This window comes from Sorex fumeus, unplaced genomic scaffold, assembly GCF_029834395.1.
Source record: "Sorex fumeus unplaced genomic scaffold, SorFum_2.1 ptg000007l, whole genome shotgun sequence".
In the NCBI taxonomy this organism is placed as follows: Eukaryota; Metazoa; Chordata; class Mammalia; order Eulipotyphla; family Soricidae; genus Sorex; species Sorex fumeus.
In genome coordinates, this window is record NW_026606064.1 from 60,282,188 (window position 1) to 60,309,598 (window position 27,411).

Consider the following 27,411-nt stretch of genomic DNA (forward strand, 5'->3'; position numbering starts at 1 on the left):
GAATTGTGACTTAGTCGCAGAAGGTTGCAATTTAGTAATAGTCCTGATTATTATTATTTTTAAAAGGATCCTTGTCTTTGCAGAAGCGGCCCGTGCGACTTATAAATCTCCGTAGGCAGCGCGGCAGCTGACCCTTGAGCGGGCAGTTCCCTGCGGCTGCCCGGGCCGGTGTTTGGAGAGTGGCGTCCCCGCCTGCAGCCCGCACCATGCCAGCTTTGTCAACCGGATCGGGGAGCGACACAGGTATGTGAGCCCAAGCGTGGCAGTTTTCCTTCCAAGTACTATGGTCTTCTTGTTTGCTGTGAAAAGCGGCTTTGCTGCAGGCAAAGGCAGACAGGATCTGCTTGTTTTCCCGTATGGTGCTGGCTCCAGGGCTGGAGGACCCAACTGTTGTGTCCTTCCAAGTTCAGAGTTAGCCCCCAGCTCCGGGCCGCTGTTTTCTCCATCCAGGTGAGGGTCGTTTGGGCTGAGCCTAGTACTATCTGTTCAAGAAGAGAACCACACACTTTAAATTTCTTTTTTAAAAGCAATCGTAAAAAAAAAAACAAACAAAAACAAAAAACACCCTGAAGTGGGGGGGGGGGGGGGAGCACATAAATCCATAAATCCCATAGTGTGCTTCTTACACTTTCCTCAGATTTGATGAGACAAACTTTTCCCTGTTTCTGTTTCAGATCTCTTACTCTTTCCTTTTATTTACCAACCCCCCCCCCCCCAAAAAAAAACCCCCTCCTGCAGTCCCCTGCTCAGTTTGCTCGTTATTTTTTTTCTTGTCACCAGAGGTAAAGATTATCCTGAGTTTGATACCTGCCATTAAAGTTGCAGTTGGACAGACATACTTAATTCCATAAGTTGTACAACTCAGTGATATCGAGATGGTGTAAAGCGTGTGTGTGTGTCTGTGTGTGTGTTTGTATATATGTGGGAAATTCCCTGTTGTAGGAGGACGGGTGAGGGGTCAGTGCCCTTTTAAAGTCCTGTTCTTGGGTTCCTCAGTATTACAATTTGTTAAAAATGTTGATCCTGGGACCCTTTATGGGACTGTATTAAAACAGTAGACCATGCAATTTTAAGACCTTTCAAAAGAAGCTGTGTCATAGAGAAACAAGAAATAGTAGCCGACCCTTTTGAATATTATTGTTTCTGCCCTTCTGTAAGCGGCCCAGTTAGCTCACTCAGACTGGATACCTAGCGCTACTGCAATACTAAAACGGCTGATCCATAATTATGATTCTTATGTTACATTGGCGTTTTCACTTACTGCATTTGCAAATATCATTCTTTGCTATATCAAGCATTTTCATACTTATATGTTGTCAAGTTTTGTCTTTTCCCATCAAGGATTGTTAACTTATATACAGATCTTTCAAGGATTCTTAACTTATATACAAATCTTCCTTCCTTCCTTCCTTCCTTCCTTCCTTCCTTCCTTCCTTCCTTCCTTCCTCTTCTTCTCAGGATGTTAACTTAGGAACTAGCTCCATTGGAAAGAAATTTTTTCTTTTCAATTTTTTATATAGTCCCACATTGTATTGTACTATATAAAATGAAAGATTTAACTTTCCATAGTGGTTTGGGAAATTATAGATAAAATTTATTTGAGCCATAAATTTACTCTGGTTATGTAATGAATAAGTTTTATTACCTTGCTCGTTACCAAAAATGCCATCGTTTAAATTGAATGTGAACTATTGTTGCTGATTTTTATCTGAGGGACAGATTAAAAGGGAGTGTTTCTAGTTTAGAGGTAGTTTAGGTGTCGTTCATGAAAAATGGCACAGACTCTAGCTTATGTACAATTTCAATTTGAGAAAGGAATTCTTCCCACAAAGCTGGCCCGCTTGCTTACATCCCTGTAACTCACACCTGGCTTTGTGGCTTTTTATTTCATTCTTTTGGATTTGTCTGTGCCACCGAGGTTTGAGTCAGGCAGCGAAGAAGATGTGCTTCCAAGATTCATGCATTTAGGGGGGCTTCCAATGCGGCAGATCCTTTAGTTGGTTCTCCCTTTGAGTTTCTCACAGACTGGAAGCAATGTACCAGTGTCCACTATTAGCCGTGCTGCCCAGCAGTGGGCTCGCTGTTCTGTCTTAGGTCTCCAGGATCAGAGCAAGCAGAGCCAAAGGACAGATGCCCAGGCAGCAGGACAGTGCCCAGTGCCCAGTTAACAGTGGCCCCAGAGTCACACAGGGTTAAAGCATCTGCCTCCATCTCTGCTGATCTCACTAAGAAGCACTTCACATTCAGCAAGTCATAAAGAAATTCTTGTCCAGATGCCTAGACAAAAGGGAAAGAAACCTTTGTCATCTGCCAGTCCCTTCCCACATTTTCTTTGTTTGATGAGTATCCTTCAAGAATTTTCTGTCTGTTCAATGCTGACATATAGATGTGCATAAACAAATATATCATTTAAATTTTTTTTCTTTTTGAATCACACCCGGTGATGCACAGGGGTTATTCCTGGCTCTGCACTCAGGAATTACTCCTGGCGATGCTCAGGGGACCATATGGGATGCTGGGAATCAAGTCCGGGTCGACCGCATGCAAGGCAAATGCCCTACCTCTGTATTATTGCTTCAGCCCCTCATTTTAATTTTTTAATCACAGATTCTGTCAGTACTTCCAATTTTTATAATTTTATTTTTAACCATTGAATGAGGAACACATGGTATCCCTAAGTGTGTGGGATATAGATCATTACTAATGGAGAGTATATTTCTGTTTGTTTAATGGCTATTTCATTGTAATTTGTCTATTCATATTCTTTCTCCATTTTTTACTGGTTCATCAATTTTTTATACATAGGAAGATTTTTTTTTTTTTGCATATAATTGGGTGATTGGATACCCTTTCTTTTAATTGGTTGTCTTTTTGTCTCATTCTTTTTTTTTTAGCTTCTTGGGTCACACTTGGCGATGCACAAGGGTTACTCCTGGCTCTGCACTCAGGAGTTACTCCTGACGGTGCTCAGGAGACCATATGGGATGCTGGGAATCGAATCTGGGTCAGCCGTGTGCAAGGCAAGCACCCTACCCGCTGTGCTATCGCTCCAACCTCAATTGGTATCATTCTAAAATAGAAATTGAAAACTTTTTCTGTATGGCTAATGCTTTTCCTCTCTTTTGCTTAATAACACCTTGTCTACCTACTGAAGATCATAAAGAAATTCTCTGCAGTTGCTTCCTAATAATTGACCTTTAAAAAATATTTGGAATTGTAAACCAGTTGTTATTTGTACTTGAAACAAATGGCAATTTTAATTTTATTTCCACATGCACATCTAAGTAGTTCCAGAATCACTTACTCAGCAGACTATTCTTTTGAAATGAATATATAAAGTTCCCTTATCGTCTACTAGAATCTACATATTTTTGGAATTTCCTTACTGGCTATAGTGTTCTGTTGATTCTTTTTAATGGAATTTAAAAAAAAAACTTAATTCTTTTGAGCATTTATGGAAAGATTATGAAGACAATACAGAAAATTCCAGTATACTTTAGATCTTATTTCCCTGTTAATTAACATCTTCACCTCACGTTGCTACCTTTATTTCAATTAATAAATCGATGTTATGCATTATTTACTAAAATCTTTATTCAGATTCTCTGTCTCTGTGTTTGGTTTTGGGCCACAATTTGTAGTGCTCAGGTAATATTCCTGCCTCTGTGCTCAGGAGTCACCTGCGGTGATGTTCAGGTGACGAGTGTGCCATGTGTGGTGCCAGGGACTGAGTTGGCATAAGCAGCTGCATACAGGATCAGTACCTTACCTCTTGTATTATCTCTCTGGTGCCTCTTCATTCAGATCTTCTTATTTCCCCCCTCAGTATCCCTTTTTCGCTGTTGTTCCTAGATCTTAGTTGTTATGGCCTCATTAGGATGATCTAGGTTCTGATGAAACCATGAAGGTTTATCTTGTTATGATTTCCTCAGAATCCACGAAGGCTCATCTTGTTAGGATGATCTTTAGGGTCTCAGGACTACCAGTCACGTATGCTGTGGAATGCCCCTCTGTTGGAATTGATCTGATGTAGGCTGCCGTGTCAGATTTAAGTTGCTTACATAGTGTTAATGAACTGTTTAGCTAGCTGAAGTACTTATGTCAGATGTCTCCTCTGTGAAGATAATCTTTTTGTTTTGTTTTGGGGCCACATTCAGCTGTGTTCAGGGCTGACTCGTGGCTCTGTGCTCAGGAGTCAATCCTGGCAGTGCTCTGGAGACCATATGTGGTGCTTGGGATCAAAAGTGGTTTGATTGTGTGATAGGCAAGTACTTTACCTGCTTACTAGTCTCTGGCCCTTGAAGTTACTTTCTTATCTTACCCTTCCCATTCTTTCTCTTTTTTTTTCGTGGTTCTTCCTGTTTTTATTTTTTATTTTTATTTTTTTTATTGAATCACCATGAAAACAGTTACAAAGCTTTCAGGTTTAAGTCTTGATCATACAATGACCAAACACTCATCCCTTCACTGGTGCACATGTTCTACCACCAAGAACCCCACTATACCCTCCATCCCACCCCTCCCCCTGCCTGTGTGGCAGATGATTTTCACTTTGCTCTCTCTTTACTTTGATTAGCATTGTTAGCACTGTCCTCCCATTGTTCATCGATTTGCTCAAGCAGGCCCAGTAATGTCTCCATTTTGAGACTTGTTGTTACTGTGTATGGCATGTTAAATTTGTCACGGGTAGCTTGCCAGGCTTTGCTGTGAGCGCAAAATACTCTCAGTAGTTTGCCGGGCTTGCTGAGAGGGGCGGAGGAATCAAACCTGTCTTGGCCAGGCCAGCCTTGTGTAAGGCAAACGCCCTACCGCTATGCTTTGATTACATTCAGTTTTTCGACAGAACACTCACTCTTATTATTTGGAATTTTCCGCCAACTATCAGACCTGCGGAAAAGGCATCATTAGATAATTTGTTTTCTGTTGCTGATGGTGAAGAGCATATGATTTTGGATTTCTGATATTTTAGTAATTAAGTCTAGAGGCATTTCTGCCAGAAGCTGCTGGGTTCTCAGGTTGGTTTGTGTGCCTCTGGGATCATGGCTGTTTGGGAGCAGAGGAGCCCTTTGTGGGCGGCAACTCGGGGTCTGGTTCAGGTGGGGGGGAAGCCCATTCTCAAGTCTTTCAGTGAAGTGCACCCTGAAAGAATACAGATGGTCCCACTTTAGGATGACTTTTTCTTTTCTTTCTTTCCTTCCTTCCTTCCATCTTTCTTTCTTTCTTTCTTTCTTTCTTTCTTTCTTTCTTTCTTTCTTTCTTCTTTTTAGTTTTATCCTTCAATCTATTGATAATATTATTTTTCATATTTCTTCTTTTTTTGTATTGCGATACATAGTTCTACAAAGATGTTCATGATTGGATTTCAGTCATTCAACACCTGTCCAACACCTGGCCCTTCACATCAGTGTATTTTTCCCCACCACCAATGTCCCCAGTCCTAGTTTCTCTCCCATCAACAAAAGTCTGCCTCCCTCCACCCCCACCTTGCTTTTGGATGACTTGATTTAAGATCTGTTCACTCTTCATGAGGGTGTGAAGTGAGATGTGAGTTACATTCAGTAGGAACCACCGAGCCCCCTCCCCTCTTCCATTCCTTTGTTGTTCTTGGGATGACTCTGGGCCACACACCCTTGGTTGTGGTGCTCCCCAGCCGTCACTCACATTTGGATTTGTGCTCGGGCATGCTTTGGGTTGTGGTGCTCCCTGAGGATCGCACACTTGAGTTTATGGGAATTGCACACCTGTAGTTGTCATGCCCCAGGGATCACACATTTTGTGGTGGTTCTGCAGGGAGAGCACTTGGCAGGTGGAGGGTGCTGAACTCTAGCTCTTGTCATCACACATGTGAGGTAGATTCTCCACCCCTAGCTGCATAGCACTCAGGAATTATTGAGTGCAGTGCTCGGAGGACCATAGGGGTTGCTAGGGATTGAACCCTGGTTAGTCGAGTGCAAGGCAAGTGTTCTGTGCACTGCATTATCTCTCCAGCCCCCAACTTCTTATTTTAAAAGTGGTTATCAATGTCAACATCCATATGTTCCACATGGGTCAAGAAATCTAACACCCTGAGAACAGCCTATACTTATTCTCAGACTCCTTAACTTTCTTCGAGAGGAACAAGAAATAAAAGACTGCTCTTCCACACTATACATTAAATGTTGTTTGATTTCTGGAAGCATCCCTAGGGAATGCGACTTAATTTTGTTCGACTTTATCAGTAGGATTATATTGCACAAAAAAATTTTAATTTGATTGTGATTATTTAAAATGAGAAAAAAGTTCATGTAGTGGAATCCCACTAAAATTTGATTAGGTGCTAATATTCATATTAAAATTTGTTACATAAAATAAATTTGGGGAAAGTGTAATTTTATTGACTTTTTTGGCTCTCTACTTTTTGATGGCCTCTTCCTTTGTCAGTGATTTTTGCAATATTTTCCCTCCCTCCTTCCTCCCTCCTTCCTCCCTCCTCCCTCCCTCCCTCCCTCCCTCCCTCCCTCCCTTCCTTCCTTCCTTCCTTCCTTCCTTCCTTCCTTCCTTCCTTTTTGGACAGGGGCAAACAAATACCGAGTACTTCCTCCTGGCTCTGTGCTCAGGGATCATCACTCCTGGTGGTACTCTGGGGCAAGGCCATATACAGTGCTAGGGTTGAACTTTGTACTGTCTCTCTGGTTCTGAAACATTTTCTTTCAAGAGAAGGGACCGGCAGACCAGTTGATAAAGGAAAACATAGACTTACTGCAGTGCACAATACTTCGGATACCAGGTGCATACTATTTTGCCCACGCCCAGCAGTTGTCTGTGACAGTTCGGTTCACACTGTTGTTAGCACAGTTTCCACACTTAGAGACTGGCACCCACAAGACCCCCTCCACCACCTCAAGTGCAAGTGAACCTCCCACGCTCACCCACAACTTCCCGTCACCACGGCTGCACACCAGATGTTCTCATTAGGTCCTCATCAACTTTGCTCATTTGCAAGTGTAGCTCACAGAGCGGTAGGGGAGCACATTTGCCAAGTTTATTGTACCAGGGAGGAAAGAGAGAGGTTTGTGGGGCGGGGTTTCCTAGGGTAGGGCCCAGACTCAGAGTTTCTGTCCCATGCAATTGGGGTGTATCATCTGCCTAGCAGGCAGATGTGAGCATAAAGATCACCGAACTCCAGAGTTTTAAGATTTTTTAAAACTTTTTTTATTGAATCACTATGAGATAGACCCTTACAAATCTGTTCATGGTTGGATTTCAGTCATACAGTGTTTCAAAACCCGTCCCTCCACCAGTGTACATTTCCCAGCACCAGTGTCCCCAGGTTCCCTCCCATCACCCCCACCCGCTCCCTGCCTCTGACACAGCCACTTTTTTGTTTTTCCTCCTCTCCTCCTCTTCCTTCCTCCCCTTCCTCCTCCTCCTTTTTTTCCCCTTTCTCCTCCTCCTCCTCCTCCTCCTCCTCCTCCTCCTCCTCCTCCTCTTTCTTTCTTCCTCCTCCTCCTCTTTCTTTCTTCCTCCTCCTCCTCCTCCTCCTCTTCCTTCTCCTCCTTCTACTCCCCCGCCCCCCGCCCTCCTTTTGAGCATTGTGGTTTGTGGACAGGCTGAGGGTAGGTAAGAGTTTTTTTCTTTAAGGGACACTCTTGAGATAGCATCATCCTTTATTTCCAGCCAAAAAAGAGTGAGGGAAGAGACCCTTTTGCTTCACATAAAGGGTTATTTTCAGGCTTTATAGATACAGCCAACCCTGAGGATGTGAATTGAGTCTGTAGTTTCCATTTGCATTTCTTGTTCATTGTGAGGCTGACTACCTTTTCATTTTGGACATTTAGCTGTTCTCTTCTGAAGTAGCAATGTCAAATTTCTTCTGTTTTTCTCGTGCTTTCTCTCTCTACTGTAAATGGAGGCCCAGTCAATGTGTTCTGGATTCCAGTAAGTCTCGCTGGTTCTGTGTTACAGCTGTCTTCTCTTATCCCATGGCTCATCTTTCTGTTCTTCCCTGTTCTTCACTTCCATCTGCATAACTTACACAGTTCATGGTAGCTGAGCACCACATTTAAAAGAAATGAAATAAAATCCTTACCTTGTAGTCATGTATTGGGAAATTACATATTTACATAAACTCTTGTATATTTAATAATATGAATTTTTGTTTTTGCAAGTACTATAGCTTGTCGTTTCCTTTCTGATTTTCATCTGATTTTCACAATCTTGCTGGCCGCCTCTGTGCTGGGAAGGGTCTACTTTTCCTTGGAAACATTTGCTGAAAGACTGAAATGAGCTTGTGCTTGAGTTGAACTTAACCTTCCAGATTATTTCACCTGGGACTAAGAATAGTGCTAATTTATTTGAAAGTTTTTAGGAATGTTCTGGCTTTCAATTTCTTCTTTGGTCAGTTTTGGTAAGTCATTATTTTCAGAACTTGGTCTGTTTTATCCAAACTTTATAATTTAGTAAAAAATAACTGGCAAATATTACTTCATTTCTGCAGTTTCCATATTAATGTTTCTTTTTTTTTTTTGGTCCTGATAGGGATACTTTTCACCATTTTTCTCCTCTCTAAATCAGCATTTTGTTAATTTTATTAGCCTTTTTGAGATGTAATAGCCTTTGGCCTTATTAATTTTCTCTATTGTCTATCTTTAATCCTTCAATTGCTTTTTACTCTGTTTATTTCAGTTATAGGAATTTGTTCATAAATGTTCAATCTTGGAGGCTGGAGCAATAGCACAGCAAGTAGCGCATTTGCCTTGCATGGGGCCCACTGGGGTTCGATTCCCAGCATTCCATATTGTCCCCTGAGCACTGCCAGGAGTAATTCCTGAGTGCAGAGCCAGGAGTAACCCCTGTGTATCGCTGGATGTTACTCAGAAAGCAAAAATAAAATAAAATAATAAATGTTCAATCTCCTTCTTTTCCTAATGTTCATATTCGAGACTGTTTCCCTTCAATTGTTTAATATCATAATCTTTAAAATGCAGTATCATTTTATCATTTTTGTTTTTCCTTGAGTGGTTTTGTAATTGATTAGGATTCAGCATATAAAAATAAGAGTTTTTTCATTTATAATTTTATTGTTGCTCTCAATGTTGTTTTGTTGTCATAAAATTTAATCTGTATTATTGTAATCTTTTGAATTTGCTGAGAGCCAGGAAGAGAGTTCAACCGGCAGAGCACCCGTCTAACATGTGTGAAACCCTGGGTTCAATCCCCGACACAGTGTGGCCGCCGGGCACCCTGGTCGTCTCCCCTCCAAACCCCATCAGGTTTATATAGGCAGGCCAAGCGTTGCAGAGATGCTCTGTTTATCTCCACCCCAGACACCGCTGGGTATCTCCCCTATGAAAATAAAATAAGTGGGCTTTTGTTCTTTCACTTGTTACCTTAATTGTATCCTGAGTCCTTGATTATAAAGTTCCATCTTAATTAGTTCCTTTATTCAACCTGCACAAGTCTATGAATCTTACTTTTATTCCCCCTTGTGTATTTTCCTACCAACTTACATGTGATTGTGTCATGTAGTTTAATCCTCTATTAAAACAAAATAAACACCTTGAAGGCTTCATCAGTATAGTGTGGCACTCTCATTATTTAGTTAGAAATGTAGTTAGAATTCCTCACACAGTGGTATTCAATTTGCTCCATCTTTGCTTTATATCTGCTTTTCATCTGGGATGGTTTTTCATCTGCTTAAAGTGAAGTCTTTAGAATTGCCTATATTGAAGGTCTAACTGGTATTCAACCCTGGCTATTGAGACATGAGTAGATGATCTCATAGATTGCTGTTTTGGCTGTTAAATAGTTTTCCAGTGTACTGAAAGCCAGAGGATGATGAAACAGTATCTTTAAAGTTGTCACTTAGGACCACTTGTCAGGCCCTCGCCTCTGTCTCTGGCTCTTTCTCAGATTTCCTGTCAGCCCTGGATGTCTGTGATTCCATTACTCTGTACTTAAGTAGGATTTCTGTGTCAGTATCTTGTTTGCAATTCTTTTTTTTGAGTGTGTATTCATTTATTTCACAAGTTCTGAACATTTTTGAATTATTACTTATGTTTTCATTTTTTACCTGTTCTCCATTCTTTCTCTTTCTCATCTGTCAGTGAAACGTGTAAGACTTTTTCTGTCTTTCTGATCGTCTATCTTTCAGTCTCTTCATTCCGTACTCTAATGTTCACATGCAGTGCTAGTAATTTAGGGGTCAGTGAGACAGTAAAGTACAGATTAAGGCATTGGCCTTCCCTGTGGCTGACCCTAGTTCAATCCCTGGCACTGCATATGGTCTCTAGAGCACTCCCAGGAGTAACCCCTGAGCACAAACAAAACAAAAAAAAGTTAGTAATTAATTTTTTGGTTTGTTTTTGGGCTATACCCAGCTGTGCTAAGGGCTTACTCCTGGCTCTGTGCTAGGAGATCATCTCGCTCCTGATGGGATTAAGGGACCATGTGGGATGTGCTGGGGATCAAAACTGGGTCTGCTGCATGGAAGGCAAGTCCATGTACTACTGACCCACTGTACTACTCTCCTGTTCCTCAGTAATGTATTTTTAAGCTAGAGGTGGTTGCCTTTACTGCATAATCTTTTAAGTTTTGATAATATATTTTGATTCTGTAAGTTCTTTAAAAAATGGCAGAGGCTGGATAGATAGCTTAATGGGCTCTGTACACACTTTTCATATAGAAGACCTCTGTTGGATTCCTAGTAACGTGTGGTGCCCTGAACATCACCAGGAATGAACTCAGAACTAGTAATAGCCCCTGAGCACTGCTGGTGTGGGCCCCTAACAAAACAAAAAAGAAATCACCAATGTTCCAGTTTGTAGCAGAAATTAGTCTTGTATTGAAATCCCATTAATCTTATTTCCAATGTCAAATTCAATAATATTTTTATCCTCTAAGTTACAGTCATCATTGGAGATATTGATTGGAATATGCCAATAAAAAAGCCATTTAAATATCAAAAGTTAGCTTTATTGACATGGTCAGTGTCAAGAAAATATTTTGTTATCATCTCTCCACTAAGAAGACTGGAAGATTAATGTGATCATTATCTCCTTCATCATTGGTCCAGTTTAGTGTGAAATGCCAAGTCTTAAATTAGCTGTTGTTTTCTTCCAGTAGTTCCTATCAAAAGTATGTAACTTTGAGATGATGATATTTTATCGTCACAGTTCCCTTCCACAGCAGACCCAGCTCCTTGGGCATGTGCCTGGGATAAGAGAGGGGGCAATTGGGCCTGTCCGTACATAAAGTGTGTGTCCTTAAAACTAGTCGGTATTCCAGGTTGGAAAGCTTGTCTAGCACTGTGTGCATTTGCCTGGCACAAACTGGGCCTGGGTTCAATCCCCAGCACTGTCAGGAATGATCCCTGAGCACTGAGCCAGGTAGCTGCCCTGTGGATATGGCCCCCAAACCACCAACCGTCCCTCTTGTTCTTAGATAGTTCACAAACTATTTATGAACAAAGTAAAAAAGTCCCCTCCATGTTGTATGAGTTTTTTAGTGATAAGTAGAAAAATAATCAAGTGACTTTTTTTTTTCTCCACAGCGACTCAGTTTTTTTAACCGTTTTTTTTTTATTGAAGTATTGTGATTCAGAATACTATTAATGATGGTTTCCCAGGTATATAATCCCAACATCATATCCATCACCAGTATAGCCACCTCCTTCCTCCGAGCTCCCCTAAAACTTGTTTTGTGGATCATTTCTCCCTTTGCGTTGCCTTTGGCCCTTAGTTGCTACCCGGCTGTGCATCTTTAAGAAACACAAATGAAGTCTATCCCAGTCTATCCCAGTCCTTCTTACTGACTTCATCAAGTTTCATATCTTCCAGTTCCATCCATGTTGCTGGGAATTGCATAGTTTTGTTCTTTCTTGGAGCTGCCAGGTATTCCATTGTGATATAGCACATCTCCTTGGTCCTTTCATTTGTAGGTGGCCTTTTGGGTTGCACTGTGTCTTAGCTATTGCACTAAGTGCTACAGTAAACATAGGTCTGCATAAATATCCTTTCTTTTTTTTTCTTTGAAACACACTTTTCATATCTTGGTTTATTAAACACCTTTCTCAACATTAATGCAATTGTTAAAAAATCATTTGCAGTCTATTATGGATATGCTGTGTGACTGCCTTTCTCTTCCCTCCTATTATCACCTTAGCTTATGCTCTACAACTCTCTTTTCTCATTTTGCGAAGTTTCTGCTCACTTGCTTTTGTTGGTAAGACCATTTGTTCAAAAAATTTTAAGATTATACTTCTTGAAAATGTGGTGAAGTACTCGCCAAGGCTTCCAAAACTCCAGGTCTACCCCAACCACTTAAGAGTTGGAATAAGATGGCAAATGTGGTGGATGACCGTGGAATTCACAAGACTCTGATCTCTGCTATGAAAAGAGTGTCAACACCTTACCCATCTCCAAAACTGGACAATTTCACTCATTTTGTTTTTCCATTTAAATTTCTATAATCTGGGCGGGGGGGTATTTCTGGCCACAATAAAAGAACGAAAGTAAAAGGAGTTCCCCTAACTCCGGACACTTCATCCGTCCTCCCCCCACTTCCCTAAGGGCAGAATCCATAGTTTGCTTTAGAAGAAAAATCATTTCTCAAGGGCTAGCAAGGTGAGGAAAAGAGCCTGCGCGGAAGCTGAGGCAAGTCCCCTGCCTGAACGGAGAAGTCCCGAGAAAAATCTTATTCTTAAAAAAGAGTAATTTTGTGGATCTGAATCATTATTTTTGTGTCAACCTTCGCGACACCTTGAGGCACCAAATCTGAGTCGCGTGGGTAAGTTAGGAGTTTTTTTTTTTTTTTTTTTTTTGTCCTGGGTCACAGTCGGCGATGCTCAGGGGTCACTCCTGGCTCACTTCTGGCAGTGCTCGGGGGCCCATATGTAAGGGTGCAGATGGAATCCGAACCCGAAGTCTGAGGCAAAGGACCTCCCCGCTGTTCTATCTCATACCCCTTCACTCTTAGACTCACAAAACTTCCCTGACTGGAGGTGCTGAGAAACAAGGCCCAAGACCACCTCACCACACCAAAATAATAATAATAATAATAATAATAATAATAATAATAGTAAAATAATAGTCGTCGTCGGGCACCTTTTTATAGATAAAAGGAAAATCCAAAGGGAAGACACTTAGAAGTGCTGAAGTGGACAAGAACGCTCAGGGAGTAAATGATGGGTCCAGGTCACAAGCCAAATCGAATTTGGGGATTTCGGTGGGGGGGGGATAAAAAAAAAACCAAGAGGGTTTGGCAATTTTTCCAGCAGGGTGGACCAGGTGGACCAGGACCACTGAGGGACTGGGAGCGGGGAGGAAGCAACAAAATGGCCTGTTCTGAGAAAAGAGTGAGAGCATGCTAGGGGCGTCTGAGGCCACAGGGGAAAGGGCGGGTGGGCCACAGGTCCCCGTGGGTGGGCTCGGTTCGAATCCTGGGTGGGCTCTGTTTGAAATCGCAGCGACAGAAGACAGCAGACGGGACTTCCCCCATCCCCAACCGCCAGCGATGTCCCCTCCCGCATCGCCTTCCCGTGTCTGTCTGAGGAGAGGCATCGCATAGGAGGCGGGCATGAATATTCTTTCAAGGAGGGAGCGTTTCTTTGTATTTTTATGCCAAGAGTGATATTGCTGGGTTGTATGGGAGTTCTGTTTTTTCAGATAGATCTCCAGGTTGCTGTCTCTAACGGCTGAATCATACAACATTCTTGGCAATAGTACATGAGCGTTCCTTTCTCACCACAACCTCACCAACACTGGCTGATTCCAGTCTTTTTGGTATTCTCCATGGCCTGAGATGATATCTCTGTGCCAGATGTTCTGAGATAACATCTCAAAGCAGATGATATCTCTGTTTTGATTTTCCTGTCCTAATCAGGAGTGTCACTTAGCACTTTTTCATATGCTTATTGGCCTCCTGTATGTGTTCTTTGGGAAATGTCTGTCCATCTCTTCCTTTTTCTGGATTGGGGTCCTTGAACTTTTTTTTGTGACAGGCGATTTTCTTCTTTCTCTCTGTCTCTGTGTCTCTGTGTCTCTGTCTATCTCTCTGTCTCTGTCTCTCTTTCTCTCTCTCTCTCTCTCTTTCTCTCTCTCTCTCTCCTTTTGGACATTGTGGTTTGCAATATTGATATTGAAAGGTTGTCAAGAATATTCCTGACCTACTTTTAACACCCAGATTTTGTCCAGTGTGATCATTCCCCACTATTATTGTCATACTGGGCTCTTCTCTCTCTTACCCACTCTCCACCTCACACACACTTGTGGTTGATTCCAACCATTGGCCAGTCCCCCTAGCCCCTATTTTCTCTGGCCATGGATATTAGTCTTCTTCTATATATTTTTTATATACCTCAAAGAAATGCAGTCATTCTATGTCTATCCCTCTCCTTTGGACTCAATGCTCTCCATGTCTATCCATTTATTGGCAAACTTCATGACATCATTTTCCCTAACATTTGCGTGGTATTTCACTATGTAGATGTGCCATAGTTTCTTAATCCATTCATTTGTTCTTGGACTCTCAGGCTTTTTCATTCTGGCTATGAGCTCATTGGTAGTGCAGTGGTTAGTGCACTTGTCCCCCCCCCAGATCCTGGCTGTCTGAACAGTGCTGCAGTGAATATAGGAATGCAGATGGTGTTTCTGCTGTGCTTTGGGGCCTCCGGGGTATATTCCCAGAAGTGGTGTTATAGGCTGTGAGTGCTTTTTGGATCTTGCATCTTATCCCTTTATCTGCTGCATTTACAATGGCTCAATTTCTGTTGTATCAGTAGTTTCTCCAGACACAGGGCAGATAATAGCCAGCGTGTCCACGTGATAGCGATCATATGTCTACTGGCACAAAAACTATTCATTACATAATATTTGTCTTTCCTTTCGGAGCTCTTTTTTTTAAAAAATAATCTTTATGCTTTAAGAGAAATCTAACTTCTATTAGTCATAAGAGTGCTACACTTAATGGTACTGATATAGATTACTTATTGTATATTTTTAAATTTAATAGATAAAAGCTTGCCATTTCTCTCTTAAAAGTTAGAGGTATTCAAAAAGTTGTGCAAATGTCTCCACTCTCTTCCAAGCATTTCATCACCTCAAATAAGCTGTATCCATTCAGCAATAATTGTATTTCGTATTTCTCTCATCCAACCTGAGTACCTGGCAATCATTGTTCCACTTTGGTTCCCAAAATTTTGACCTATTCTAGGTGTTTCATAGAAATGGAATCAATACCCAGGAAACTAACTAGAATCTATTCTAAGTATATACTACTTTATTTTTGTCACTGTTGATTAATTTGGAATGTTTCCCCATTTTGATTTCTGTGACTAATGCTCTGGTGTAGGTTGTACAAGTATCTGTCCTTCACTTATTTGGGGGAATATACCCTGGTGCAGACTTGCCTCATCATAGGATAATTCAGTGTTCAGTTTTTAAAGAACCACCAGACTATTTCTCACAGAATCTGGATTCTTTCACCATTTGTGTTTGTGGGTTTTAATTTTTCTCCATCTTCATCAGTATTTATTGATCTCTGTAGGTGTGAAACATATCCCATTGTGATTTGAGTTTGTATTTCTCTAGTGACGGGCTGTGGAGGATCTTCTCATGTGCTTATTGGTTATTGTAACTCTTTGGTGAACTGTCTATTCTAGTTCCCTGCCTACTTTAAAAAAATTATATTGCCTTTTAGTTGTTGAGTTTCTTCATATATTCTGCACATTAAACCCTTACTGTGCTGTGTTTTACAAATATTTTCCAATCTTTAAAACATCCTCTGATGCATCTAAGTTTTGATTTTTGAAAAGCCACTTTATCTTCTCTGTTTTTAGTGACTATGAATTTTGATCCTAGTGGCATGTTTGTGACCTTACCTGGAAATGGTTTATTCGAAAGAGTTCAATGCTCTCTGTTCAAGAATTGCTAGAAAATATTGACGACTCTGTGCCTCTAATAGAATCTTTTAATTGACAGAGCACTGGGACAGAAGTTAGCTCTCTCATGCTATAAAGGATAATACTTATTGTTCTTCATATTCTAATTTTGTTTTGGGGATTTATTTTTTGGCTTGTCTTTATAGGAAATTTTTTTTTATTCTTTTTCTCCCACAGATCCACTTACTATGTTAAATTCAGAACATTACCAACTTTCTTCATTGATGCTATTATTCTGAAGTCTCTATTATCTAATAATAACAGATAGGAGACTAAGCATTTTAAAATCAATCTACAATAAGTGGGAGATTAAATTGAACAAGAAAATGGTGGGAGAATGGTCAGAACTTTCTCCTGAGCAAAGAAATATAAACTATGACCATGTTTAAAATTTAATTAAGAATATTTGGTTTTGAGTGAAAATTCATGCAAATTCTTAGCCTGATTAAGAATGGGTCCTGCTGAATTTTTTATTGATTACTCTAGCATTCCTGACAATGTTATGTGACAGTACTTAGTTTTTTTTTTGGTTTTTTTTTTAACTTGATAGTAGAAAGCTGTTTTAATACACGTTTGGAGTCTTCAGTTCCTCTAGTTGTGTTTTTTAAGTTTACTATTCAAACTTTAAAAAAAATTGTGTGTGTGTTGTGTGTGTGTGTGTGTGTGTGTGTGTGTGTGTGTGTGTGTGTGACACACCTGGAGGTGCTCAGGGCTAACTCCTGGCTCTATTCTCAGGAGTCACTTTTAGCAGTGCTTGGGGGAATCACATGAAGTGCCTGGGATTGAGCCTGGGCTGGCCGCGTTCAAGGCAAATGCCTTAATCCCTCTGTACTCTCTCTCTGCTCCTGATTTTTTTAATTAAAATTATTTATTATAGTTTAGTTACAATAGTGTTAAAGTTTCTGGTTTTGATATACAAAATTATTACAGAGCCACCACCACCGAATTTCCCAAGACCCTCCACACTGTCGCTTTGCCCCATTTAGTCTAGTCTTCATGCCCTTGTCCCCCTGCTTGGTGATTGGTTCTGTGTTCCAATGCCACAGGCTTGCCATTGTTTGGTGCCGTCTGTTCTTCTGTGAATCTAGATAGTCAAAATAAGAGAGCAGACAAATTGTTCTTTTTAAGTGTTAAGGTTGCTGCTAAACAAGACAGACAAATCAAGAATATGGTTTTATTCCAGTAATGTGTATTTAAATAGCTGGCAGAGAACTGTTGGAATCTTGGTACCGTTTAAATATTTTATTTGCCAAAACTCACATTGAATGTTAAACTCATACTTAAATGTTATCGAAGGTTCAGTGCTCTGATGTAGTACCCTCCAGCCTCTTAAACTACTAAAATGTACTAATTTTAAACTACTGACCAGGAAGCGCAAGGTGAACTTGTTTGAAGTGTGGCGACGGCATACCTCAACTCTCTGTAGTTTGCTTTTTGCTTCTTGGCAAGTGAGGTTCTGGAAAAGTCATCCTTGCTTAAGTCTCTTGAAAGGAATTTTGCAGTAGTAGATGTTTCTTGGACTGAATTTTTGGTTGTTGTTTTGTTTTGGGACCACATCTGGCTCAGAGCTTACTCTTAGCTCTGTGCTCAAAGATTACCTCTGGCAGGACTCGGAGAACCATCTATGGTGCTGGATATCAAATCTGGGTCTGCCATGTGCAAGACAAATGCCTCACCTGACACACTATCTCTCCAGCCCCATCTTAGACTGAGTATTAAAAATAAATTTGGATATAAGAGATAATTATGAATGGGTGTGCTGATGTATGCATCTATATTATTTATTTATTTTTCACTGAAGTGGTAATTCAGGTATCCAGCACTTTTTGGTAGAATTAACAATTTTAAGACTACTTTAACTGATTGAAATGCTACCTTTATCTTATACTCTTTCAAGTGTCGTTATATAGTATTTATGTATATTAGGCCTCTTTCTAGATTTTTTATTATGATTCATTAGATTTAGCTGGCCACATTTTTTGTCTTTTTTTTGTGGGGGGGTTGAGTTTACCCTGATGGTTTTGATTTTTGTTGCAAATAAAATTCATCCTGCTTGGGAAAAAAAAAGGTTAAGGGTCTGGAAGCATTTAGGTTCCTGCTTATTAGTTATCAGTCACCACTTGATAACCATAACTAATCTACCACATCCTCTTCCCCATTGGAAGAAAAAGAGTATTGATGCTTTCTGGTGGCATGGAGCTTCTTAGCAGTCAATGATTGCTTTATTGTGTAACAGATTGTTCTTGGGGATCTCCTGAAGGGTATTTCAGGAGGATACTTGAGAATGAAGTATTCTCATAAGTCTGCTGAGATCTCCCGCCTCCCACATCCTACCTCTTTTCCCTCCTCCCAACAAATTGCTTAATTCAACAACAAATCTAAGCCTCTGAGGGGATATGCTGAAGATGGTGATGATTGCCTCAGTTTACTAAGGGCCAAGTATATGGCTCACTGTCTTTTATGCACTCATCCCATTGCGAAATAGGTAGGTGCTAAGTGTCCCCTCTCTGCCACCGTTGACTTATTGTTGTAGTCTTAGAAGCGCCCTTTTTTCTGCAATCGGTTCCTGTACAACCAACAGGCTTCCTTCTGCTAACTTGCTTGCCTCCCTAAAAACAGTTACTACCTATTGGTTTCTTTATTACCTGATTTCTATTTTTAAATGTACTGGCTAGTCTGTACATTAGTGGTATGATGAGAGTGATGATTTAGGTTGCTACTCCGCAGGATTAGGTAATCCAGACACTGTTCAGCTTTGTCTAACTGCAGGTTAGATTAATTTTTAAGAATTTTAGAATTTGGAAAGTATTAGAGTATTGAAATGTGGAAATGCATATTACCATATCTTACAATAAAGAAATATAGTACTTCCATAGACAACTGTTCTAGGCTAGTTGACTCAGCCACTTTTTTTTTCTAGTTTAAAATATTCATTGAAGGATTGTGAATGTCCCTCCCATTCTACCCCTCTCTATCCTCTGAAAGCTAAATTCTGTGTCTAGTTCTTCAGAGTAACTAGATTTTATGTAGGTGTAATCAATTATAGACACATATAGTCTGTAATTTAGATGAATTCTTGGTAAAGGTAAAGGTAAAGGCCCTCCCGTTGATCGTCGATTTGCTCGAGCGGGCCCAGTAACGTCTCCAGTGGAGACTTTGTTGTTACTGTGTCTGGCATATCGAATACTCTCGGTAGCTTGCCGGGCTCTCCGAGAGGGGTGGAGGAATCGAACTCGGGTCAGCCATGTTGGCCGCGTGTAAGGCGAACGCCCTACCCGCTGTGCTATGAAGTCGTTTTTATGTTGCTATGACTTTGTCTTTTGGATAAATCCTGCTATGAATCAAAGTACTGTCATTTTGACACTAGTAGTGCAGAATACCCTGTATAGACCCTTAGATTCTTAACACAAATTGATTTCACCAATTGAAATCTATTTGAAGCCTAGGGACAACTTTTGAAAAGGAGAGTTAGATGCAACTTGTTCTTGGTTAACTTGTCCTGACTTTAGGGACTTTTGTCTAAAATGTGACTCAGTAAACTGGAATATCTATTTCAGTTGTGTTACGTATTTGAAAACTCTGCTAAATGCTTTAAATTTTTAAAAATTTATTATTATTATTATTATTTTTATTGAATCACTGTGAGATACTAAATGCTTTAAAAAGCTATTGCAGTTGAGAGAGTGTGAGAAAGGAAACACTTCTTTTGGGATTGTGTGATGGTATAGTTAAGTGAAGTCTGGGTGCTTTTGGAAGTTAAACATACTTTAAATGAGAAAAATCAAGGCTTGTTATGAATGGCACTGGGTAATGCTGATTATTTTACCTTTGACAAAGTGGAAAATTTAAAGCTTGGTGTATCCCATTTTATTAACATAATAAAGTTTTACAGTGTTGTTCTGGGCGTTGATATATGTTCTTTAGTGTTTATTAGCCCCTGGTTATAGTAAAACATTTTGGTCTGATGCCTGGCTGTACTATATGAAATGCAAATATCAAAACTCAGAAAAACCTAAATAATTCTGTATTTGTATCTCTTTTCTTTAAGTCCTTTTCAATATGACTCCTAATGTTTGTAACTAATATTATCAAATATGCTTGAACACAGAGAACATCTTTTTTATCATTTAACATAGGTTTATAGCTTCTCCAGACTTGTTCTAATAATGAAGCTATGAGGGATATGACAAGAATGGTGATATTAAATTTCTCTAGACTAACAGTAAATTTTTCCATTCTGATGTCAGGAATGTTGAGCATCTGGAATCTGCGAGAAGAGTGAATTGTTCACTGCAGGAACACTTTCATCAAATCCGGAGCAATTTATTCTCTTAGGAAAGACTACTGTCTTGTACAAAATATTGTATTTTTACAGAAGCCATTTTCTAGAACTGGAAGTGTGTCTGCACTTTGTTTCTGTACTTTTGAATTTTTGCACATTTTTGGAGCTGTTATTCTATCTTGAGAGTTAATATCATTTTAGCATTACATTGGTTTCATTTGGTTTAATAAAGCTAATTTGTTCTTGTCAAAAGGCAGTGAAAAAGCAATAGGAAAAAGAATTTTCTTAAACAAAGAGTTCCTTATCAGTTATATAGGTGGAGCTGTGATATTTCAGAATATCTACTATTGATACCTTCTACCTTTGATAGTTCTACAAGAGCACCACTGTGGTGGAGGTAGGGACTCTGTGCCCTTCTCTGTTAGTTTATAGTAAAGCATTAAAACATTCCTTACAGCAGGACTTGATATTCACAGTTAGTGTTGGCTCATGCTTAGTGTTTAAGATATGTATACATTGGTCTAAAGTTTTTTTCTGTTATTTTTTTAAAAATTTAGATTTTTTTTGTAGATAGCAAAACCATTTTCTTTGTGTATTAAAATTATTTTTTTCCTGAGTCATGATATTTTTTTACTCTCATGCTTAGATCATAGTGGCTGGTCTCAGGTTTGATTGTCTGACAGTGGAGGCCTAAGATAAGGACTGGAAAACTTCCTAGTGGGGCTTCTTTGACTTAGTGTTCCATAAAAACCTAATGTATGTTTACAGTTCAGTAGCTTATTTATCCACAAGGAGATGTCTTCTTGCCTCTGGTTAGAATGTAGTCAATCTTGTACATAGCCATCTCAGCTGATGTTCTATTGTTGTTTGTCATTTTTGAGTGTTTAAAATTTTCCAGATGTGTGAGTCCTCTCAGTGCCTTATGGATCCTTTAACTTGAAAATTGATTCCTCTACTACTTTCCCTCATCCATCCTTTATTACTGTCACTCAACCAGACCAGACCATTGGTGGTGATCTCATCCTTACTAGAGGTCAGGTTAAACACTTGGACCAGGGGCTTTAGTGACAATTTTTTAAATTGATTTTTTATTAATAATCTTAATATATTAATTTCTTTCTTTAAAATTTTTCTCTCTCCCCTAAGGGCATGGTAGGCTATCTATATTTTAAAAAAAGGAATAAAAATATAAGTAAGAATCTTAAATGTACATTTCTGCTATTTTTGGTCAATAAGCTGATTATTTTCAGCTCTCATCACATCTTTGCTTAAGAAACTTGAAAACTACTAGGTTATAGACAGAAGTAATCTGACAAGTTTCAAATGACTATGAAAAGAAATCTTTGATTTTATTTTAATGAAAGTGTTGCTGAAATGGAATCATTTTCCTTAACCAAATGTGTGATTATTTTTTAAATTTATTTTTTTTAATTAAATCCCAGTGAGAGAAACAGTTACAAAGTTTTTCATGATTGATTTCAGTCACATAATGTTCCAACACCTGCCCCTTCACCAGCGAACATTTCCCATTATCAGTGTCCTCAGTTTCCATCCTGCCTCATTTCCTCACCCCTACCTCTGTGGAAGACACTTTCTCTCTCTCTCTCTCTCTTTTTCTCGCCCTCTCTCTTTTTCTCTCTCCCTTTCTCCCCCTGCCCTCTTTCATTATGGTTTGCAATACAAATACTGAAAGGTTTTCAAGTATATCTCTTTACCTACTTTTAACAAACTCAGTTTCTGTCTAAAGTCATCATTTCCAACTATCATTGTCATACTGGCCCCTTCTCTGTCCTAACTGCCTTTCGCCCCCACACACTGTGGCAAGCTTCCAACCACTGACCCACCCGCCTTTCCCCCTCCTCGAGTGACTTTGAACTGCACTGTGCATTTGCTCCCTCTAAGCTTCACATTTGCTAAAGCAGGTGTAAATCATATCCATTCTGGTATGGGTGAATAACATCATAGATCGTCTACCTACTTGGTCTAGATTCCCTGGTCCCTTTACTTCTTTGTAGATTTTCTGAACCACAAATCATTGGGACAGTTAAAGGCTTTTGTTTTTCATTTTACCTTGGATTGCTTTTGATGTGTTTCAGATGGCATGTCTCTGCTTTCTAAACTCCTCAGTGAGAAGGCAGCTCTCTAGTTGCTTGACAAGTATGACACCTTGCTAGTTTCTCTCTTTTGCAAAGGATTATGATGTTCTTCTCCTGTGAAGGAAAAAAATATTTCCTCACTTTTACATTTTAAAATCCATCATTTCTTGTTCCTCTTTCTTCATCCCATGTTAATGATTCAGAAAATATGGGCCATAAGAAAGATGAAATTGGGGAAATTGTCTAAGTCAAATAGTAATGCTTTTGACAAGAGCCTTTCTGAATCTTTGAGACACTCCAGGTTTACACAGGATCCTGCAAATAAGGGTCTCAGATGCTTTTCTTATGAATATGTTTATTTTACCCAGAGCTTTGGGAGGTTGCTGGCCAAGTTACTCTGAAAGGGTTCAGTGGTGTTGGCTGCCACTTGAAAGTGAGGTGGTGTTTGGTACAAAGGAGAAGGTGGGGTGGTCAGTGCCAGGGGGACTGGATTGGTCATAGAGGATGCACTAAGTACTCTTCACCTGCTCTTTTGGCTGCTGGGCCCCGGGAGGACCCCCTTACCTAGGATGTGCAGTCAACGGCATGCTGCAGACAATGGCCTCCCAGTGAACTTCCGTGTACAATAAGATTTGTCAAGCTTATTGTGTGAAGGCCAACAAGAGGGCATTGGGACATTGACAGTAACAGGGCACCAGTATACAGGTAGCCCCTCACCTGGCCCACATCATCTGCCTAAGATCAGGCTGAGCAAGCCACTAACCTTTCTTTTCATTGGGACCCCCCCTCCCCACCACCTTCCCTAGGTTGTTGGAAGCAATGTGGCGAGTGTTTGAAGACTGTGACTGGGTTGCCCTCTGGAGATGGTGGCAGTTTAGACTTAGTCTCAGTGACTGAAAAAAAAAAAAGAATTATTTCAGCATGGTTCTAGAGTGCCATTTAGCAGTACCCATTGCAGATGGACAGGTACCTTTGGCATCACCAGATCTACTTAAGTGAACATGGGTGGTAGAATGGTTCATGAAGGGGACCCACGAGGCACTGGAAATAACTGACCACAGCTTGGGCAGGAAGGACAGACTCTGACAACGAAGAACAGAGGATGGTCACCTGGACTTGCTGTGTTGATCCAGGGTTTTACAGAGAAATGTTGATTCTACAAATCTGTATGCAGTTCAAAGTCTCTATCTGTAAATCTGCCCCAGGTCATGCTGGGTGGTGGTGAAGAGAAGAGGCAGAGAGGCCTCAAGCACAATGCCTGGGGACCTGGATGAGGGGGATAGTCTTTTTTTTTTTCCTTATTGTAAAAATAAGGCACAATCCTAAGAAAATCTCCTTTCTGGTAGAAGCTGACTTAGCAACTGCCCGTTATCATAGTGAACCACAGGCCACTACCCTAATCTGCCTTTTACTTATGAAATTGGGAAACTCCAAACACTATGACTCCATTGTGATGAGTCAGTGAGACCTTTTGGTGTGTCAGTAATGTGTGCTCCAGGGGCAGTGGAATGTCGGAAAGAAAAGCCCACCAGATATCTGTCCAAGGATGATCAGAGGCACTGATGTGTACTTAGTTCAGCAAACCTCCCGAAGTTTCCAGAAACTGCACAGGGGTGCGCTCATTTCCCTTAAACCCTAAGAGTATATACTGTCTTTTATTGAGGTATTCCTTACACTCTTTGGGGGTGGGGCAGCACATCTGGTGGTGTTCAGGGGTCATTCCTGGCTCTACACTCAGTAACTCTTCCTGGTGGGCTCAGGGAACCGTATGGAGTACTGGGGATCAAACCCAGGGTTGACTATGTGAAGCAAGCGCTCTACCCACTGTACTATCACTCCAGCCCCATATTCCTTACATTCTCTAGAGGATATAACCTATAACTTAATAATGTCACTTAGTCAATATTTTACTTAGGCATGTATCTACCATCTGATCAAGAGATGGAAATTTCCAGCCTCTTAGCAGACATCTCCAAGCTGGTCCCCACTCATTAGCTTTGTGATTCCGACATCTTGCAGCCTAATGAGAATTATTCAACTCTCTGTCACTGGTACTTGGTAATTCATTTTTACATTTTAATTTTCTTCCTCTGGTTGAGGCAGGAGATAATCAAATGAACCAAGAAGCCAAGATATGACCTGTTTGAGCTAACCGGTTTAATTCCTGGATGTTCATTAACTGTATGATCCAGGAGGAAGCAGGAGAATGAAGAATGTCTCTCATCATGCTTCAGGTTTGGCTTACCAGGTGGAATTTGATCTCAGCTACTGATGGGATGGAAATACATTCTATGCAAATGAAACTTAGCTCCTGGGTAGGGAACCTTTAGTTCAAGGGCAGCAATCCTTCTAAGAACAAGAATGAAAGTTTACCAGTTTATGAAATTGAGACAAAATCGCTCCCAGATAAAATATTTTTAAAGCAGACATGCCCCTAAAAGTAAAAGATTCAGAAAGATCCTATTTTATTATGTAACTGTAGCTTGTATCTGGAATGCAGTTTACATGACTTTTGATTACAAAAGCTACTATGTATTTTCCACTTTCAGCAGGAAAAGTTATTGTCTTTTATCTCCTGTGATAAATAGAACTTTGGTTCATATGTATCACTGTTCAGCTGCATCAAATATTCAACCTCTAAGATTTTAGCACATTCACTAGCAATCATAGTAGATTTCTCTTGAGGTAAGGAGGTGCGGAGGAGGAGGACAGAGGAAATATTGGGGCCTCAACAATGCCTTGTAAAATTCAGAGAGTTTTTCACAATGTTTTTGAAAAGGAGAATATTGAGTTGCCCAGAGGTGCTCATGCCATTTCTGGAAACTGTTCCTTTGCATGGCATTGTAGAATTGAGGACCCGGATGCAAGTCAGTCAGCTGACCTTTAGGGGGAATCCCGAGACTTGGGGTGTAATCAGAGGAGTCCTTGAAAGTGGGAGAAAAAGGTGGAAAAGATCAGTATGCGGTATGAGGATTCTGATTTAATTTGCGGCTTCAGGGGTGAAGTAAAGGGCCAGGAGCTGAGGACACGGCCTGTCCCCCTGCCACAGCCCAGAGTGATACTCCACTCTGAAGCAGGGGATTCTGCCTCCACCCGCTGGGGATGCTGGAATAATACAAATGGGTTCTAGTGGCCTTGGGTACAACTGGGGCCAGGCGCACTTTCTGTTTGTTCACTTAAGGAAGATTTTCAGGGGGCCAGTGAGTAAGTTTTCTTTTTATTGAAATCCCAAGAGAAAAGATGGAATTTGAAAATCAGAATACTAAACTTCTAGAAGTGCACTAGAAGAAGCATAAGGTGATAGTTTTACAGTGCTCATATGGAGAAGCTATTTCTTGGGATGACAGGAGACAAATGATAAAGGGGACAGTAGACCAACGAAGTTTGGGACCTTCTGCTCTAGTAGGATTCCTTTTGGCTTTCTGACCTCTGGAGCTGTCAGATATGGTACGATTTAAGCTACTAAATGTGAGGTCATTTATTATAGTGGAGCAGGAACCAGCTCACCACTGTAATTCTTCCAGTAAGCATCAAAGCATTCTGCAAAGCTGCAGTAATAATAGTATTTTAGTAGCTTAGAAATGGATGCCTTCACTGTTTGCATGTGTCTTCCACCGTGCTTTATGAAACTGGCATTTAAATTACAAGAGTGGAAAAATATAGGGCATTTATATCTGTATTTCAGAATAGTTATAAATAAACATGACAACCTCTACCAAGAGAAAAGATGGGATTTAGATATCAGAATACTAAACTTCTAGAAGTGCACTAGAAGAAGCATAGAATGATAGTTTTACAGTGCTCAGATGGAGAAGCTATTTCTCGGGGTGACAGGAGACTAATGATGAGGTGCTGATTCTCAGCACTCTGGGGTCTCCACAGAGACAAAGCAGAGTCCTTCTCATGGCTGTGCTACAAACATGGAATTTTCATTCTGAAATCGTGGCAGCAGAGTGGGCTGAAGACCTTGAACGTCCAAATCGAAACTGCATGCACGTAGGTGTGGCCTGTTCTTCTACGCTTATGTTGAAATTGACTATCCTGGGTGTTTGCTGGTGCTTGAGACGGGTCTGATCCACAGAATTGCATGTCACCCATATCTATATGCATATAAAATACATTAAAAAATCATATACACACTAAGGCAGCTCTATCACGGTATAGCTTATCACATCCAGAATGTTCATTTATTATATCTAACACTGATAGTCTTGTTCCCCCACGCCTGGCTGTCTTCACCGGGGCCCCTTGGAGGGGTGCAGGTTGAGTTTCCCTCCCCACCCCGAACAGAGCCCTGGCACTGAAGATCTCTGAAACCCAGCCACAGCCATGCTTAAGACCACTCTCCACATGCTCGAGTGAGCCTCACACATGAATGAATCGGCAGAGGGACCCTGGTGTGCGGGACCCAGGGCTGAGATCTCCAAACCTGCTCGGATTGAGACTGGGCCTCCTCCATCCAGATCCCCCATCTTCCAATAGCTAGGCATTACACCCACCAACTGCCCTCGGTGCCGTGTAATCCCATCAGTGGCCAAGACCCAGAGACTATAAAACCAAGCTCCTGGAAGACCTCTTATTATCTAGTGCTCACTCTCAGAAAACCCAGCAGGCTACCGAGAGTATCCTGCCCGCACGGCAGAATCTGGCAAGCTCACTGTGGCGTATTTGATATGCCAAAACCCAGCAACAAGATGGGTCTCATTCCCCTGACCCTGAAAGAGCCTCCAATGTGGCACTTGCTAAAATCTCAGGGCTAGGATGAATGGAAACATTACTGGTGCCTGCTCAAGGAAATGGATGAACAACGGGATGACAGTGATACGGTGAACACTGATAGTCTGGAGGGAAAGTAAAAAAATATATTAGGATCTTAATAGAGGGTGCAGTATTTTTCTGTGTCACATGAGCCTTTTGTTTCTGTTAAGGGGGCCACACCCAAGCAGTCTTCAAGGAATACTTCTGGCTCTGTGCTCAAGAATTATTCCTGGTGGGGCTTGGGGGGAGGGGAACATGGGCTACTGGGCATTGGACCCAGGTTGGCTGTGTGCAAGGCAAGAGTCCTACCCACTGTACTATCTCTTCAGTCCCACTTGAACCATTTTTGTAAGCAGAAT

The 27,411-nt window shown here is 40.7% G+C and overlaps 1 protein-coding gene across 5 annotated transcripts in view; it reads left to right on the plus strand.

Annotated features, from left to right (window-relative positions):
• MPP7 (MAGUK p55 scaffold protein 7) overlaps window positions 1–27,411 on the plus strand; it is a 236,151-nt gene that overhangs the window by 74,836 nt on the left and 133,904 nt on the right. For all 5 annotated transcript variants that reach the window (XM_056136933.1, XM_056136941.1, XM_056136950.1 and 2 more), the window contains exon 2: window positions 84–243. In XM_056136933.1, the coding sequence (XP_055992908.1) occupies window positions 207–243 (37 nt within the window). In that variant the 5' untranslated portion in view covers window positions 84–206. The remainder of the gene's footprint in view (window positions 1–83; window positions 244–27,411) is intronic.